General features: G+C 38.2%; 1 protein-coding gene across 1 annotated transcript; it reads right to left on the bottom strand.

The window, feature by feature from the left end:
* Nucleotides 1–5,278: 5,278 nt before the first annotated feature.
* On the bottom strand, nucleotides 5,279–19,112 carry SPIC (Spi-C transcription factor). The gene is made up of 6 exons (XM_027965834.3): nucleotides 19,046–19,112; nucleotides 17,084–17,109; nucleotides 16,446–16,539; nucleotides 14,709–14,821; nucleotides 13,098–13,206; nucleotides 5,279–6,908 (listed from the first exon to the last, which is right to left on the bottom strand). The coding sequence occupies exons 2-6, from the start codon at nucleotides 17,084–17,086 to the stop codon at nucleotides 6,481–6,483; spliced, it is 747 nt and encodes a 248-aa protein (XP_027821635.1). The 5' UTR covers nucleotides 17,087–17,109; nucleotides 19,046–19,112; the 3' UTR covers nucleotides 5,279–6,480.
* Nucleotides 19,113–19,707: the final 595 nt, after the last annotated feature.

Here is a 19,707-nt window from a genome sequence, read left to right as displayed (position 1 = left end):
TCTAGAGTGAGGAGAAACACTACATTCGATTTAAAATGTCCAGATATACAGAGAAATGGTACCAACAGGAAAAGCAGCCTATAGAAACAGACCCAGAAATGATCCAATAGAGGAGCAGTAACTACCTTAGCCAAGAAGAGAAAACTTCAAAAACCACAAAGAAACATAAGAACCAAGTTGATTTGCCTCTGCCTGAGAAGTCCAAAATTTGGAGGCACCAGTTATTAGGGAAAGCAGAGAGCAACACAGAATTGAAATCTGAGTGATTAGTTGAAAGTCTTTAAAAAGAAAAATTGCATCCAGGTCCTTCATCCAGAAAAGTAATTCTATCTAATAGGAGAGCACAGATTTATGTTGTGGAGAAATTGGATTAGAATGGCTCCAAGTTAGGTTGGAAAGTAGAGTTAAGTGTGAAGATAAAAATACTAATATTAAGGGAATATCTGCTTACTGAATGGTGGGCTCTCCAGGCCCTTATTCAATCTGTTCTGAAAACCCCAGGAATCAGGAGTATGCCTTTTCTGTCTCCCTAAGAATATTCTTCTCAGGAAGATTCTTTTGTAGGTGATGATATTTGGAACCCCCAGAGAAATAGCCAGCTCCCAGCCAAACCACCTTGAAGTTCATAGCCAGCAAGTTCTACCCAAAAGTGATTTTTAGTGCCTTACACATTAGTGGAGAGACAAGAATCACCATATATTGGAAGAAATTCACAAACATGAAACAGAAGAAAAAATCAAATAGGAAAAACAAAGCAGGGTAGGGGGTGGTGCTTGGAAAGAAAGGAGATTATATTAGAAATGGAGAAAAACTGAAAGCTACATATACATGTTTAATAACTCAGAAGAACAATTTTTTAACCTTGAATGCTCCAGCAAGTCAAACTAAAAATCAGATATGAGGAAAGGGAATTCTCTGGCAGGTTAGGACATCATGATTTCATTGCTGAGGGCATTAGGTAAATTCTTAGTGGAAACTAAAATCATTCAAGTCCCAAGGCAAGGCCAAAAAAAAAAAAAAAAGATAAAATGAAGATATTTTTACACCTGTAGGGATTAAAAATGTTAACTTGCTATGAAGTTATAAAACGGAGCGTCCTAAGTAATTTAATTTAGTTTATGGCTTGTGTTGGGTCCTCTCCCTCCTCCAGAGGCAAAAACTGAGATAAGAATGTGAATGTTAGTTGTTTGAGAGGTGGTTCTAGAAAACACCATTAGGGGAATAGGGAAGTCTAAGAACACATCTCAGCATTATTCCAACTAAGAGGTGAAGAAGCAGAGCTAAGCATCGAACAACCCCCAGCCTTCACTGGTTGAGAGCTGGTCTTACAGCACCACTGAACCCTGAGCACTTTCAATATACTCCTCACATCCTCAGAGCCAGCTCTGGCAACCAGGAAATGCTCTTGAGAAAAGAATATCAGTTATCTTTTATACTTGTAACTGGCCGATTATGTTATTTTGAGCTCTTCAAACAATCTCAGTGAAACTAAATCACAAAACGAGAACATTTTAAGAGTTTCCTGAACAAAGGAAAACAGATATGAGTGAAGTCTCCTATACTGTAAAAGCTACAAACTATAAGCTTTAATTTCTTAGATCAGCTTCAGTTATAGAAATATGTCACAATTTTACTTGATATCCAGAGAACTTAAATAACATGCTGAAATTCCTTCTCAGAAAGATAAGGAAAAGTTGTTTAGAAACTGTTTAAATTCCTATGACCACAGAAGCACTAAGAACAAAGAGTATTTTTGGAGATTAGCCAGGTAGAGCAAAGGTCTTTAAAATCAAACTGTACATGCTCTGATCCTTGTTATTGTAGTTTAAATTCTAACGGACATTTGTCATTCTTTTGGCTGCCCACTTTCTGAACCCCTTTCTATGTTTGGGGAATTCTTGACCTAATGAGTCTCAATAGGATGAGAAACAGTCTCCCAGTACAAGAATTAAAAGTTCCAGATAATCACTTTTCTAGCTTTCTTTGCAGCCACACATGAACACATGACCAAGCTTCAGCCAATCGGAAGGTTCCATCACAGATTTCAAATACAGATCTGCTGCTGCTAAGTCACTTCAGTTGTGTCCGACTCTGTGCGACCCCAGAGATAGCAGCCCACCAGGCTCCCCCGTCCCTGGGATTCTCCAGGCAAGAACACTGGAGTGGGTTGCCATTTCCTTCTCCAATGCATGAAAGTGAAAAGTGAAAGTGAAGTCGCTCAGTCCTATCTGACTATGCTATCCTATGGACTGCAGCCTACCAGGCTCCCCCGTCCATGGGATTTTCCAGGCAAGAGTACTGGAGTGGGGTGCCATTGCCTTCTCTGAGATACAGATCTAGTGATGTACAGAAGCAGGGAGGGCAGACAACCAGCTCTGAACGCAGCAGTAGGTGCAGCAAGATAGTTGCTGGAGGCAGGAGTGATCTATGCCAGCTCTGTTCAGTGACATGCGAGAGGACGTAAGCTGAGGCCTCTAGTGATAGTGATGTCCTCACTTGGTCAGGTCTTTGGTGCGGTCTGGGGCTTTTTATCTGGCTGCTTGTTCTCCAGCCTTCTCATAAATTTTGTAAGCAACCTAATGCAGTTATGCTTAGCCGCTCAGTTGTATCTAACTCTTTGTGATACTTTGGACTGTAGCCCGCCAGGCTCCTCAGTCCATGAGATTTTTCAGGCAAGAATACTGGAGCAGGTTGCCATTTCCTCCTTCAGGGGATCTTCCCATCCCAGGGATCCAACACATGTCTCTGCACTGCAGGCAGATTCTTTACCACTGAGCTGTCAGGGAAGCCCCAAGCAATCTAATACCTTTCAGTAAATCCTAGTGGATACTCAATGAGTCCAAGTTGACTTCAGTTAGCGACAATCAAGGAAGTTTACTGCTTCAAAATTCAGTACCAGAAAGAAGGGTATTGTCAACAGCAAATGTTAAACAAGTTTGAGTCAAGGTTTTTTGTTATTTGAAGCCCAGGGCATCCCAACTGATCTCCCTGATTTTACTGAGTTAATTAGAAGAAACAAGTGTTCCAGAAGCTATCAGTCTGACTCGGGACTTCCATGGTGGTCCAGTGGCTAAGGTTCCGTGCTCCCAATGCAAGGGGCCTGGGTTTAATCCCTGGTCCAGGAGCTATATTCCACATGCCACAACCACGTTCTCATGCCGCAACTAAAGATCCCAAGGGCCCAAACTAAGACCTAGCACAGCCAGAGAAATAAATAGTTTTTTAAAAAAGATATCAGTCTGACTCGTAAATGTGATCTTTCATCACATAACTTGTTATAATTGCTTATGTAAAATTATAAATTAACAAACTGAATTTCCTATAATGACCATTTCATGATCTGGGTGAACAAATAATACTTTACATAACTATGAAAATAGTTCACCCAGATCATGAAATGGTCATTATAGGAAATTCAGTTTGTTAACTTAACAGTGTGTTGATAAGTGGTACATGAACTCTCAGGCCTTTCATTGGTTAATCCATCCCTACACATCCTGGATGGGTTTGCTTATCAAAGGGAATCTTCACTAGCACCTGAATCTTCACTACAGCCCCCAAGGATAAAACTTCTTCTGACAGCAGATCCAAATACTGCACAAAGTTCTGCTTTTACACAATTTGCAAATATCTTATTCTGAACCACATCTATTTCTTTGGTGCCAATGATGAGCTCATCAGATCACCATTCAGGTATGCATGGGCCCTCCATATTGGGGTTTCTGATCATGTGACCCACTACTGAAAACACCTGGACACTCTGGATTCTTTTTCCACTTTCAGCTCTTTGCTAGATGAGTCCATGGCCTGGGTAAGTCAGGGCTAATCTTGACAACTCTTGAGGTGGAACATTTCAGGCGTTCATGGGGTACCTCGCTGTTCTTGCCTGACAAAGAACACACACTCCCTTTTTGTGTTGTGGTCCTCTTTCTTTTATACCTTCTGCCCTTAAAATCCATCCACATCTAAATTAGAAAGGCAGACTGGGTGTAAATACTGAATCCTACCTTGACGTTAGCACTGACTGAAACTTTCTCAGTCTGTCCTGGCTGCTCTAACAGAATACTATAAACTGGGTGGCTTATAAACAACAGGACTTTGTTTCTCACAGTTTGGGAAGCTGGGAAGTCCAACATCAAGGTGCTGGCAGATTTAGTGTCTACCAAGGGCTTGCCTCCTGGTTCACCCTAGTATCCTCTCAGGGTGGAAGCAGAAAGGGAACTCTCTGTCATCTCTTTTATGAGGGCACTAAATCCATTCATTAGCGATTTCCTTCATGACCTAATCACCTCTCCAAAACCCTACCCCTAAAGACCATCACATTGGGGATTGTTTCAACATGAATTTTGGGAAGACAGAAAATTGTCTGTAACAAACCTAGACTACCTGCGGGTATGGCCAATATTGAGTTGGTCTCCATTTAGTCACCTGGGATCTACCATGTTCTTTCTCTGAGGAAGAAAGGGCACCGGGAGGGCACAAAGGAAAAGGGGAAGCTGGGAATGCCAGACACAGTGCAGAGTACCAGCCACTATATGGTCACAGTAGTGTTGCTGATCTAACACAGCAACCTCCCAGGAGCTCTTGACCTGCTGGCTAGGCCTTTTAGGCCCAGACTGAAGATGGTCCATTTAATCTAGGACGCTCTCTTGCTTCATGGTAATACAGATGGCTTTCCAGGTGGCGGGAGTGGTAAAGAACCTGGGAAGATCCCTGGAGGAGGGCGTGGCAACCCACCCCAGTATTCTTGCCTGGAGAATCCCATGGACAGAGGAGCCTAGCAGGCTACAGTCCATAGGGTCACAAAGAGTCGGACACAACTGAAGTGACTTAAAAAACCTGCCAAGCAGCAAGTGAAAAACAGAGTTTATTCTGGGAGTTTCTTATGGGACAGGTTCCATGCAAGACTGCCCACATTCCGGCTCCGCTCCTGGGTTTATTATTTGCAAGCTTCCATCTTTTATTAAAGCCTTCCCCCCACCCTCTGGCTTCAACTGTTTCAGCCTCCTTTAACCGGACTAGTTCAAGGAAAGATCATGAGCCAGGGTTGGGCTCGAGAACTAATGGTGCAAGAGCACCTCCCTGTGGCTGAGTGGCAGGAGAGCAAGAAACTTTAGCTCCTGGATCTACCCAAAGCCAAGAGAGAAAAGCAAGGAAATGATTTGCAGTAAATGTAAGCTTTGGAGTTTGTAGGTGACATTTTCCTTAGACCATCATTTCTTTAGTGCCGAAGGATTACAGACCATGAGGTCCGAGGTGCAGAGGATAGCCAATGCAGTTTTTATTTTTTGAATCTTTATTTATTTTATAGAAATATAGTCGATTTACATTAGTTTCAGATGTACTACATAGGGAGTCAATATTTTTCTAGGTTATACTTTATTCAAAGCTATTAAAATGTTGGCTACCTTCCCTGTGCTGTACATTACATTCTTGTATCTTTTCTGTTTTATATTTAGTAGTCTGTACCTCTTAATCCTCTATGCCTATCTTGCTCCCCTCCCCCCAGCCCTCCCCCTACTGTTCTCTATATCTTAGAACTAGTTTGTTCTCTATATCTTTAAGTCTGCTTTTATTTCATTATTTTCATTTGTTTCAATTTTTAGATTCTATATATAAATGATAACATATAGTATTTGTCTTTCTCTGTCTGACTTATTGCAGTAAGCTTAATATCCTCTAGGTCCATCCATGTGGCAAATGGCAAGATTTCACTTTTTTGGCCAAGTAATATTCTCTCTGTGTGTGTGTGTGTGTGTGTGTGTGTGTGTGTGTGTGTGTGTGTGTGTGTATACCACATCTTCTTCATTCTCTTGTTGGCTAGAAGGTTGCTTCCATATCTTGGCTATTGTAAATAATGTCACTATGGGAGTTCCCTGGTAGTCTAGTGATTAGGATTTGGCATTGTCACTGCAAAGGCCTGGTTGGGAAACTGATATCTGACAAGCCACACAGTGCAGCCAAAAAAAAAAATTGTCTCTTTTTGAATTAGTGTTTTCATTTTCTTTGGATATATATCCAGGAGTGGAATTGCTGGATCATATACTAGTTCTAGTTTTAGCCACTGAAAATTTTAAAGCCCTGAATATAATTTAGCAGGAACACCATCACAGGCAATCAGTTTTTGTTCTGTTGCTAAAGTGATTCTTTTTTTTTTTTTTGGTCTGAGTGTATGACAAGAAAATAAGGTTTAACCAATATGCAAATCAAATGGTCTCCACTGGTATTATTAATCTAGAAAGAAATAATTGCATAGTTACTAATAAGAGGAAGGACATTTAGTCTATACTTTCAAATGGGATAATCATTCTAAAGAGCTGGCAAAATTTCTCCCCAAGTTAGTATAGATTATATGCTATGTCATAAAAGATAGCAATCATGAAGTGTGTTTTTTTTTTTTTCAGTATTTGCTTTTAGAGAAAAATCCTAAAACTTGTAGGGACTTCTGATGTCAGAAAATTATGAAATGTAAGAGTATATTTAGCAATCAGGGTGACTCAGCTCATGGTAATTGGCATATGTATAATTATAATTTGCATTCCAGTTATTTAAACTGAGATATCCTTGATCAGGTTGAACATACTGTGAATAGAAGATCTCTTTTTCCAAGAAGTAAGGTGCAGACAGTCTTTGGAGAATGGCCTCACTGAACTGGTAAGTTAGCTTTCTCCGGATTTTGATGATTTCCCCAGTTCTTCCATAATTCCTCAGTGCTCTGGCCATTTTCTGGTAAGTCATGGTCTTCCGGTTGCCTTTTCTTTTTCCCCAGAGTTGGGCAAGTTTTTCTTTGTTTTTTGATACAAACTGAAAGATTCCTTTGGTTTGATCTATCCACTGAATACAAGATGCCATCTCTGGATTACATAGGGATTCATGAAGGTATTCAAACAGTCGGAGCTTCTTCCTGCCTAAAACAGAGGAAAACAACGTCATACTTCACCATGGCTCTACACAGAGCACCTTCTCAGGAAGGATTTGTTGAGTGAATACAGAATTGAAAGTTCCATTGGGACTGGTTTTCCTCCTATTCACCCTCTTAGAACGTATTTATGGTATCATTTTATGGGACTTGGCCTATTGCAGTTCCAGATGAAACTTTCTTTGTTGGGGAACTTGTCCAAAATCTTGTAGTCCTTCACTGGAAAAGGGAAGCATGGAGCCCCTTTACCCTAGTCTCTCATCTGTCATGTGGTCTTTCTTTACAGTTAAATCTCGACTTCTAGTTTTATGTTAAACTGTCTACAGAACAAGACTGAGCAAAATGTCCTACAAAGTTTAGGGATTCTAAAGAGAAGTTTCAGGACTTCCTCTGTGGTCTGGTGGTTAAGAATCTGGCTTTCAAAAGCAGGGGATGTGGGTTCGATCCCTGGTCAGGGAACTAAGTCCCACATGCCACAGAGCAACTAACACCCGACACAGACAAATAGTTGTTTTGTTTAAAGGAGAAGCCGCAAAAGACATTTCCAAAAGGCAACTCATTTGAAGCAGCTTTATTCAAGTAAGTTAAGTCAAATCTGGTAAAGAAGGTGAATGCATTCTGTAAAATGTAATATGTTGTGCAAATACAAGTGAAATCAGTAATAGACTTATGTAAAAATTCTAACTGTGGTTCTGCATAATTACTTGAAAAAAAAATAGAAAAAAAGCAAAGTTGAAATGCCAAAATATCTTCATGACATTCTGACATTATTAATGAGAAATGACAATGAGCATTGTGATGTTTTTCATTGCTGTGAAATAAAATGATACTGCCAGAGCTTCTAATCTCTTTAGGAACACAGCCCTTTATATTTCAGAGTAACTAGAAAGGAAACTTTGGGAAGATTTGCTGTGATTTTTGCTTGTTTGGATGGTTAGAGAACAAATGTGACAACCCGTTTTATGACTTCTGAATTGGCCTATAAACACCATGGTCCACCAGATCTGTCAGCAGCTAAAATTTCCATGGCCAAATTCCATTTTCCCCTTGAGAAAGTAGAAGAGTGGATTCCCAAACTGCTTTAAACAGTCTCTGGGGTGTAAGACTCATACATCAGTCATTATTCATCCAAAAGCCTCAAAGATTATCTTTTGTGTTATATTATCTTGAGTTTATGAATTGAGAAATGAAAGGGACTTACCAAAAAACACATTATGAATTAAAGTCACAGACTTAAACAAGCTCTCTGGCTCTTATCCAATGGTCAAATCAATTATAATGGATCCTCATCTTTTAAAGTTTGTTTTCGATTTTGAAAAAAAAAGATGTTTGAACTTTAATGTTTTGAAAATAAAGGTATATGATAAAAGAATTCAAACAAAAGCACAAGCTGAAAGTAAAAACTCCAATCTAGTCTGCATATCTTTAGAAAATAATTTATTTTTTGCATATATAATCATATGCATATTGGAGAACGGCATGGCAACACACTCTAGGATTCTTGCCTGAAAACTTCCACGGACAGAGGAACCTGCTAGGCTACAGTCTATGGGGTTGCAAAGAGTCAGACACAGCCAAGCAACTAATACTTTATCCTTTAAAAGCGAAAATTGATATAGTATTTTGTACTTTTTCCAGTGTCTAATATATCTTAAATAAATCATTGAACTTAAATAAATCATAGAGACTGCTGCTGCTAAGTCGCTTCAGTCGTGTCCGACTTTGTGCGACCCCATAGACAGCAGCCCACCAGGCTCCCCCGCCCCTGGGATTCTCCAGGCAAGAATACTGGAGTGGGTTGCCGTTTCCTTCTCCAATACATGAAAGTGAAAAGTGAAAGTGAAGTCGCTCAAGTTGTGCCTGACTCTTAGCGACCCCATGGACTGCAGCCTACCAGGCTCCCCCGTCCATGGGGTTTTCCACGCAAGAGTACTGGAGTGGGGCGACATTGCCTTCTCCAATATAGAGACTAGCTATAGATAAAGGAAATGCTAAAGTGTTGACAACAGTTACTTCTGGGGGATAGCATGAGAAGAAAACATTTTTTCACTCATTCTTCACATACTTCTGAATCATCTGAAATTTTCATGAGCATTATTACTCTTGAATTATGGAACTACAAAGGATTAAAACCCAAATCAAAATGGTATTCAGAGCTCATTCGTCTTCAATACTTAAAGTATGCTCTTTTGCATTTTAATAATTATATATGTTCTCTGTGTGTGTGTGTGTGTGTGTGTGTGTGTGTGCGTGTGATAGTTGCTTAGTCATCTCTGACTGTTTGCAACCCCATAGACTGCAGCCCCACCAGGCTCCTCTGTCCATGGGATTCTCCACTGGACACTGGAGTGGGTTGCCATTTCCTTCTCCAAAAGGAACTATAGAAAGAAAGAAAGTGAAGTTGCTCAGTGTCCCAATAATGAATTCTTGAAGTATTTTGAAATTTCATTATTTAAAATGTATCACAACTTCAGGTGGATGACAACTCTAAGAACAGAAAATAGTAAATTGTATTTTCCCTAATTGCAAAGATCCACAGCCCAAACCATCAGTGAAAAGATATAGGCATCATACTCTGGACTTAGTTGGTTTGTTTAAAAAAAAAAAAAAAAGAATAGGTGACAGAGGTAGAAGCGTTATTGTCCTAATATTAAATTACTGCCATTATTCAATGTTTAATAGTAATGTTCAGGAGATTCACTTTACTTCTGTGATATCATACATTATTCCTTTCTGGATTAGACTTTACTGCATAGTTAGATTTTATAATTCTAGGATACAGTATACTGTTTTATAGGAACAAAACTAGTTATCTCAAAAAATATTCATTTAAAATAATTTTAAGTATGAACATGTAAAAGAATAAAATGGCAACCCACTCCAGTATTCTTGCCTGGAGAATCCCATGGACAGAGGAGCCTGGTGGGATACCGTCCACGGGGTCACAAAGAGTTGGACATGACTGAGCGATTTCACTTTTAGAACATTTTCTCACAAATTTATAAAAATAAACTCAAAATGGACTAAAGACTTAAATGTAAGACCAGAAACCAAATGTAAGACCAGAAACCATTAAACCCCTAGAAGAAAACATAGGAAGAATGCTCTTTGACAAAAAGTGTAGCAATATTTTTTTTTATCTATCTCCTAAGGCAAAGAAAACAAGAACAAAAATAAACAAATGAGACCTAATTAAATTCAAATGCTTTTGTACAGCAAAGGAAACCATCAACAAAACAAAAAATAATCTACTGAATGGGAGAAAATATTTGCAAATGACATGAATAAATGGTTAATATCCAAAATATGTAAATAGCTCAAGCAACTCCATATCAAAAAATAAACAATCCCATTAAGAAAATGGGCAGAAGACCTGAAGAGACATTTTTCCAAAGACATACAAATGGCCCCAACAGGAACATAAAAATCTTCTTATACTCAACATTGATACTGATTAGAGAAATGCAAATCAGAATCACAATGAATATCATCTCACCCTATCAGAATGGCTATCAACAAAAAGATGAACGGGACTCCCATGGTGGTTCAGAGGCTAAGACTCTATGACTGACATAGAGGCTAAGACTTTGCGCTCCCAATGTACAGGGCCCAGGTGTGATCCCTGGTAACTAGGACCTGGCACAGCCAAATAAGCAAACAATAATTTTTTTTAAAAGACCACAAATAACAAGTGTTGGCAAGAATATAGAGAAAAAAGAGCACTTATGCACTGTTGGTGGGAATGCAAATTGGTAGAGCCATGTGAAAAGCAGTGTGGAGATTCTTCAAAAAGCTTAAAAAAGAACTACCAGTGATTTCCCTGCCGGTCCAGTGGTTAAGACTCTGTGCTTCCAATGCAGGGGGCTCAGGTTCCATCCCTTGTTGGGGAACTAAGATCCCACATGCCATATGGAGTGGCAAAAAGAAAAATAAAGAACCACCATATGACCCAGCAATCCCACTCTTGGGTGTATATCCAAAGAAAATGAAAACACTAATTTGAAGATACATGCATCCCAATGTTCACAGCAGCATTATTTATAATAGCCAAGATATGGATATAACCTAAGTGTGAATAAACAGATGAATGGATAAAGAAGATGTATATACACATACATCTGAACATAACTCATCCATAAAAAAATATAATAAAACTTTGCATTTGCAACAAAGTAGATGGACCTAGAGGGTATTACGATAAATGAAAAGTCAGACAGAGAAAAAGATAAATACTGTATGTTATCACTTATATGTGGAATCTAAAAAATTTTTTAAAGTTTAAAAATTAACAAATATAGCAAAACAGAAACAGACTCAAAGATATAGAGAATAAACTAGTGGTTACCAGTGGGGAGAGAGAAGGAGGGAAGAGCAAGATTAGGATAGAGAATCAACAGGTGCAAACTACTATGTATGAAATAAGTTACAAGGATATATTATGCAGTACAAGGAATACAGCCAATATTTTATAATAATTTTAAATGGAGTATAATCTATAAAATTTTGAATCAGTATGTTGTAAACCTGAAACTAATATAATATTATAAATCAACTACACCTCAATAAAAAATATAAATTTAAAAAACAAAATAATTTTAGCTATGACATCATTTTTTAAATTTCAGTATAAAGTTGTGATGCATCTTACATGTCTTTGTATTTAGTATGTGTATACTATCACAAACAACATTGCAAGGAACATCCTAATACATATTTACACACACATAAGCATCTAAGGTATTTGAGGAAATATCCATAGTACTAGACTATAAGCACAGTGATTTATGTGGGTTTTCTAACTTAATTTTTACAGCAATCTTACAATGTGTGTACAATTATTATTATTTGCTTTTTTTTATTTTTTGAATACGAATACTATGGTACAGAAGGTTAAATGACTTGGCCAGGCTCACATAATTAACCCAGAGTTCACACTCAACCACTGAGTCATAGAGTCACTAACAGTCGAAAGATATAAACATTTAAAATTTGGGGAGGTATTGCTAAATTGCTTTACAAAACTGTACCAGTTTATATCCCCTTTAATAATGCACATGAAAAAAAAATGCATGTGAGTGTGTGTGGCCCATATCTTGGCCGACACAAGTTATTATCCTGCTTTAACACTTTTTGCTTACCTGTTAGATGAGATCACCTTCAATTTATGAAATCAGGATTTCAAATTTATGAAATAAAGTTGTTACTATGGAACTTAATAGAGAAGATGATTTCTGTCTCTAGGGCTTCACTACCGGAATAAGATTGCTAAGACAATTTATGGAAAACTTCCCCCTTCTATACCTAAAATTTATATACCTTATTCTTTTTTTTTTAATTGAAGTATAGAAGATGCCTGGAATATCCCATGGACGGAGGAGCTTGATGGGCTGCAGTCCATGGAGTCACTGAGAATTGGACATGACTCAGTGACTTCACTTTCACTTTTCACTTTCATGCATTGGAGAAGGAAAAGGCAACCCACTCCAGTGTTGTTGCCTGGAGAATCCCAGGGACAGGGGAGCCTGGTGGGCTGCCATCTATGGGGTCGCACAGAGTCGGACGTGACTGAAGCGACTTAGCAGCAGCAGTAGCAGCATAGAAGATGTACAATATTATATAAGTTATAGGTGTACCATATAATGATTGACAATTTTTAAAGGCTATATGCCAATTAAAGCTATTATAAAATATTGGCTTTATTCTCTGTGTTGTAGAATGTACCTTGTATCTTACTTTATATATAATAACCTCTTAATTCCCTACCTTTATATATCCGCTCCCCCTGCTGGTAACCAGTAACTTGTTCTCCGTATTTTACATCCTATTCTTTTTTATTTTCAGGCCTCACTGGATGGCATGCAGGATCAAACACGTGAGCCCTGCATTGACAGTACAGTCTTAAGAACTGAACCACCAGGGAAATCCCCTTACACCCTATACTTGAACACAGATTTATTTGAGGGAATGACACTTTGCACCTTTACAACATCTCCATGAAGCAAAAGGAAAGCTCATTCAAAATAAACAGCTTGGAGTCTTTCGTCTGTCAGAGTTAAGTTATTCTTAGTTGTGAGAAAAGAACATTTTGCAAGTAATTTCCAAACTCAGATATGAAATCCCCTAAAAGCTGCTTTGATAAAGACTTGGTTCTTTTGCAAGGGGTGATGTATCCACATACCTTTTCCTCCCTTTTGCTGGAGAATAACAGGTTGTACCAGCTGGTTTTCGGGGACGTTCTCCAGAGATTGATGAATATTTCCTTCAAAATAGAGGTCCGCAGCACTGTTCTATACAAATAATGTATCAAGATGTTAAATGGGACTTTCTGTGCGGCCACCAACTGGTGGCCAAAGTCAAAATCTGAGGGCAAAAAGAATGTTCAACAGCTCTCAAATTCTGAAAAGCACTGCCTTCAGTGGCTGTCTCCCAGGGCAGAGCCAGCATCAAACCCATATACAGAGAGTGCCAAGGGACAGAGGATACCAAGGAATTCTATGTATCCTCAAAATTGAGAGGCATTCTGAATTCTCCCTTCTTTCTGATAAAGGAGAGTGGGTTACTTTCCTCCTTTCCCTAAAAATGACCAGTAAGAAAGATTCAAAAGAATCACTAGTAGAAATGGAGATGCCAGCAAAAAGGGAAGACAAACTTCCATTCCTGAACTGGACGACCATCTAGACAAGGCGAGACAAGGTAAGACAGGTGGCAGTTGCAGGAGGGCAGAGCCAAGAGAGGAGGCAGGAGGAAACAGTCTGAGCTTCTACCATTACATATGGCAAAAAGATAGGGCAGAAGGGGCTAGACTTGAGCCATCCCTATACAGCAGGGGATGAGTTCCCAACCACAAGAGGCTGTGCAGTGCATGCTGCGGGTAGAATCTAAAGAGGAAGTAGGGTTGCCCTAGCAACTAAAAATATTAGGCATCCTATAACTTACCTGGTAACCCTAAGGGGAGGTGAGAGAGGTTAAAGTAAAACCAAAACTCCCTCTTAAAAGAAATGTCTTGTTGGAGAGACCCTGACAGTACAATTTACAGGGACAGAAAAAGGACATTTGACATGGCATGGTTGAAGGTAATGACTGAAAAAAAATGAAGGCTACTTTATATTTATACTGTACTATATTAAGACTGTTTGATAAAATGGATACATCAAGAAAACAATGCCGAGAATTCCATGGCAGTCAAGTGGTTAGAACTCTACACTTTCATAGCAGGGGGCATGGACTCAGTCCCTGGTTGGGGAAATGAGATCCCACATGCCATGACATGGCCAAAAAAATAAATAAATAAAAAATAAAAAAAAAGAAAACAATGCAAAATAAATACACAGAAGAGATGGTAGGGACACTTCCACTTGCAGAAGGTGCTAAAATAGAAATGAATTGGTCCAATATACATAGCTAGCTCTGAGCTTGGGATGAGAAACAAAGCAGGCTAATACAAGATTGTAGGTAGAGCCAGTACAGGGAATGTTTTTAGGGGAACCATAGCTTTTCTGCAGTTTTCTGGATGGACTGAGGAGAAGTATTGACATGAGAACCCTAAAATACCTCCTCTTTATAGAATCATTCAGACCTGTCTGAAGTCAGATGAAGAACAATGATAAAGGGGAGTTTCCTTCTTGACAGCATTGATGATCCCCCAACTTGCCTGACAAATTCGCACCACAAGTGGCCCCAAGTGAGAATTTTCAGTCAGTTTCAGCTAGCATACACTAAGAGAAGGCTGGTGTAAATAGGAAATTTGCTTGTTACTGAGGGATGACAGTCTCCTGGTAAAAGTACTCACTATGACTGTTCTCCAATTATAGATGGGTTCCTCTGCAGGCTGCACACCATAGCTGTTGGAATTTCCTCTGATATGAGAACGGTGGTTGATAAAAGCCAGGTAATTTTTGTAATCTAATTTAAAAACAGAGAAAGAAACTGACAAGGTCAAATTTTTATTTGTGTGTGTATACGATGATAAATGCTTATGTGATTGATCACGGCATTTTCATATGTGAGACACTACATTTATTTAGCATAGAGAATAGGCAGATCTGTCTCCTAATGTAAAAGAAATAAAAGCAAAAAACAAACAAATGGAGGGGGGGGGCTTCCCAAATTGTTCTAGTGGTAAAGAACCCACCTGCCATTGCAGGAGTCATAAGAGATGGGGGTTCCATCCCTGGGTTGGGAAGATGCCCTGAAGGAGGGCAAGGCAACCTACTCTAATATTCTTGACTGGAGAATCCCATGGACAGAGGAGACTGGTGGGCTACAGTCCAGAGTCTCAGAGAGTTGGACACAACTGAAGAGACTTAGCATGCTCACACACGAACAAATGGGATCTAATTAAACTTAAAGAATTTTGTACAGCAAAGGAAACCATCGACAAAACAAAGACAACCTACAGAATGTGAGAAAACATTTGCAAATGATGTGACTCACAATAGGTCACTTTCCAAAATATATAAAGAGCTCAATAAAAAAAAAAAAGAACAATCAAAAAATGGGCAGAAGACCTGAACTGACATTTCACCAAAGAACACATAGAGATAGCCAATAGGCACATGGAAAGATTCTCAACATTGCTAATTATTAGAGAAAAGCAAACCAAAACAACGAGATATCATCTCACACAGGTCAAAAGGACTATCATCAACAAGTCTACAAACAATAAATTCTGGAGAGAATGTGGGGAAAAAAGGAACCCTTGTACACTGTTAGTGGGAATGCAAATCTGTACAGCCCCTATGAAAAACAGTATAGAGGATTCTCAAAAAAATAACTAGCATAAGATTCAGCAATTCCACTCCTAGATATATATCTGAAGAAAATGAAAACTCTAAATTCAAAAAGATACATGCATTCCAGTGTTCACAGCAGCACTATTTACAGTAGTAAAGACAGGGAAACAACCTAAGTGTCCATCAACAGACAAATGGATGTGGTATATACATACAGTGGAACATTACTAAATCATAAACAATTAAATTCTGCAATTTGCAACAAGTATATATCTAGAGAACATTACGCTTAGTGAGATTAGCCAGACAAAGACAAGTGCTAGATGATATCACTTATATGAGGAATCTAAAAAATAATACGAACAAAACAGAAAGATATTCTAGGACATAGAAAACAAACTTGTGGCTATGTAGAGGGATGGGGAAGGTGGGAAGGACAATTCAGTGGTATGGCATAAACACGCTACAATGTATGAGAAAGATAAGCAACAAAGATATATTGTACAGCACAGGGAATTGTAGCTATTATCTTAGAACGACTTATAATGGAGTGAATCACAATGTTGTACACCTGAAATTAATATAATATTATAAATCAGTTATGTTTCAGTAATATACAAAACCTAACAAAAATTGTTTAAGGTGGATAATCCTGTTTGATTTCTGCCTTGAGAACTGATCCTAGATGCGCTGGGTAAAAAGGATCTTTTCTGTTCAAGTCATTTTTCTCATGTGTGTGTTATGTGACCAACAAGCCATTTGATGTACAAACAGAAGGAGACGGACATCTTTACCTGAGGAGTACTGAAAGTCTCCAGTTGAATGCTGCCTCAGTACTTCAAAGGCATCTTCAAATGCTTGACCCAGCTTGTCTTGTTCAGCACAAGCCTATTAGAACAATGGCAGAACTCTGGAGTTAAGAAATTACCAGTTGAACTTAATTTTGCTGATGTAAAGGAGGGCTTCTCAACCACAGCACAGCCTATTAGCATTTTTAGTTGACTGTCTCTTTTGTAGGGGGTTGTCCTGTGCATTGTTGGGTGCAAAACAGCATCCCTGGTCTCTACCCACTAGATACCAGTGTCAATCCCACTGGTGGCAACCAAAAATATCTTAAACATAGCCAAATATGCCCTGGAGGACAACATCAAGCCTGGTTGAGATCCGCTGCTCTGCAATGTAGTATCTAAAACCAGTGCTCATTCTATAAATTTTTAGCAAGGAGTTAGTTATATAGCATAAGACTGATTTAGAAAAAGGGATAGAGGAAGTATGTTTATCAAACAGAATCTGGATCATTATTTAAAAAATGAAATGTTCTTAATTTTAGAAGCATGTCTCTAAGACCTAAAATTAAACAGTTTTGCAACCATCTCATATCCTTATTAATCTAATGAGGAAAAATAAAGAAGATTTTTAAATGTCAACTTACCATGCTTCATTAAAAAATTGACAATTCTGAAAAAAATTAATATGTAAAAAACAAAATTAGTGTTTCTATTTAATTTGCCTCTGAATTAAAAAAGACTACTTAAACTATTTTCTGCCTATACCTTATATAAATCGAAATTACCATCTGAATTTTGATGAGTACAAATTTCCTTTCTACAAAAATTTCCTATGAAGATTTATCTTCGCTTTTCTATCATTACAAAATTTCTTGTAAAAAATATCTATTTATTATTTCTTTGGCTGCGCTGGGTCTTAGTTGCAGCATGTGGGATCTAGTTCCCCGACCAGGGGTTGAACTCCGGCCCCCTGCATTAACCACTGGATCACCAGGGAAGTCCTCCAAATTTCTTAAATGTTAAAATAGCTAAATATGTATTGCTGAATCACTTTGCTTTACACTTGAAACTAACACACTGTAAAGTAAATATACTTCAGTTAGAAAAAGAGATTAAAAAAATGAAATAGCTAAACAGTTAACCACGCAAACCACTTAACATATGAGAATACAGAAATAATTTGAGTATATTTAAGTATGTCAAGTATTTTAAAATTCCTGGAAGTATTAAAAAGTTCTGGAAATGAAAATCTTTTTAACCTTAGCCAGGCTGTCCATTTATAACAGTGATTTTGCTTTTTAACCTTCTGGTATCGTATAGACTTCTGAAAATCTGGTGAAAGACACACGCTTTTTCTCTCATAAAATGTGAATTTACCTTACAAATAAAATGTACTCTATGAAACCCACCTGTAGACTTTCTAAAACTCCTACGTTAAGAATCCTGGTCTATAATTTTACATCTCCTTTCTTATCTCTGTAAGTAAGTTTTGTTTTAAATAGTTATCATACTGACCCACATTAAATGTTTTAAAACTTTCTGTTCTATACACTACAAAAAACAAACAAATCCACATAAGAAAGAGCGGGTGGTGGATCTCCATTGCTTACCATTTCATTTAGCACACCAAACCACACTGTTTATACAAGTTTTTAGAATTTATCCTCCAAACACAATGAGCTTTCTCTTTAATATTTAACCTTGCATAAGATGATACAATCTAATACTATCACTAAACATATCCATAACATATCAATATAATATGTCAAACACCAAAATTCTGTTCTGCTCTTTGAAATCACTATGTCATTTAAAAGAGCTCAGCCATAAGAATCCGCCTGCCAATGCAGGAGACCCAGTTTCAATTCCTGGGTTGGTCGAGAAGATCCCCTGGAAAGGAGAATGGCAACACGCTCCAGCACTCTTGCCTGGAGAATTCCATGGACTGAGAAGCCTGGTGAGCTATAGTCCATGGGGTTGCAAGGAGCAGGACACGACTGAGCAACTAACATGAGAAGAAAAACCATTTAAGAAAGGTAACTATGGGAGGTGATGAATGTGTTAACTAATCTTATGGTGATAATCCTTTCCCAATTTGTACGTGTGTCAAATCGTCATATTGTACACCTTACACAATGTTATACACCAATTATATCTCAATAAGGTTGGAAAAAAATACAGCTTCTCAATGTGGAAGATGTTGAAAAATTTAGCAAAAACAACAAAAAAAGAAAATCCACAAATAATCTGAACTATGATTTCTAATGGATATTACCAGTACAGGTATTTTTTAAAGGCCATATCAATAACTTCCAAGTAATTATGACTCCAAAGGAAATACCTACCTAGGTGAGTGCTGTACTTAGAATTAAATACTTGTATGAAACTACTCCCTTTGACTAAAATATCCCCCCAAACAATCATGACTCTTTAAAATAGCAAACACAAATGGAAGAAAAAAAGCTTGAAAACATTATCGATCACTTCCATTGATTAATATGTCTTGTACCAGAATAGGCAGTCAATGAAAAACACTCATCAGGTCAAAAAAAGAAAATTAATAGTTATTTCAAGGAGTTTTGAAAAGCATAAACGAAACCACTTACCAGGAAGACACTTCAGCCCTCTACCAAGTTCTTTCATTAATATCAGAATCGTTAGGACAGAACTGTCAGGAGCTCACTGACAGAGTTGCATTAAGTAGCTGTTTTTAAGGAAGTGCTACAAAAGGGGATTTTTTTTAAAAGATACAGTGCCTTCATTATTTTTCTTTCATGATATGGCCAGTAGACACCACGGGCTATTATTTTGAAGTGGCACAGAATATTTGTATACTATGGGCCAAAACCATTAGAACAAACCCATGAACCCCCACCCTACCCGGCATAAGTTGTGGCCCATGGGCCCACACAACCCGACTGGGCACCTCTGATCTGTACAACACTTGTTCATATTTCTTTCTTAAAAAAAAGTATTCTTCTTATATTTCTTCCCTGATTCTGGAGCCTGTGTTGCTTTTCTTGCCTGAACTATTAACAGCCTTCACTCTGGCCTTTCCTTTCAAATCATTTTCTTGATAGTCATTCGATGACCGCCCCCTGCCCTACACATACACACCTCCTCGACTTAGAGATCTTAAAGGCACAGGCCTTGGCCCTGGCACTCAGGCTCCTCATTCCACCTTATTTACCACCACTCCTTTAAGAGGAGGCAATTGAATCCATGCTATAGTCTTCCCTCCACGCCTGGATAAAATGACAATTCCAAA

The sequence above is a fragment of the Ovis aries genome, chromosome 3 (assembly GCF_016772045.2).
Source record: "Ovis aries strain OAR_USU_Benz2616 breed Rambouillet chromosome 3, ARS-UI_Ramb_v3.0, whole genome shotgun sequence".
In the NCBI taxonomy this organism is placed as follows: Eukaryota; Metazoa; Chordata; class Mammalia; order Artiodactyla; family Bovidae; genus Ovis; species Ovis aries.
The sequence above is the reverse complement of the archived record's forward strand: the minus strand, read 5'-3'. Positions and strand labels throughout refer to the sequence as shown.

Excerpts from the sequence above, each read along its gene's own strand:
- SPIC (XM_027965834.3), bottom strand. Across the intron at positions 13,207-14,708 it reads ATAATTGGAGAACAGTCATA|AACAGTGCTGCGGACCTCTA; the intron begins GTGAGTACTTTT and ends TTATTTGTATAG. Across the intron at positions 6,909-13,097 it reads CCAGCAAAAGGGAGGAAAAG|GCAGGAAGAAGCTCCGACTG; the intron begins GTATGTGGATAC and ends CCTCTGTTTTAG.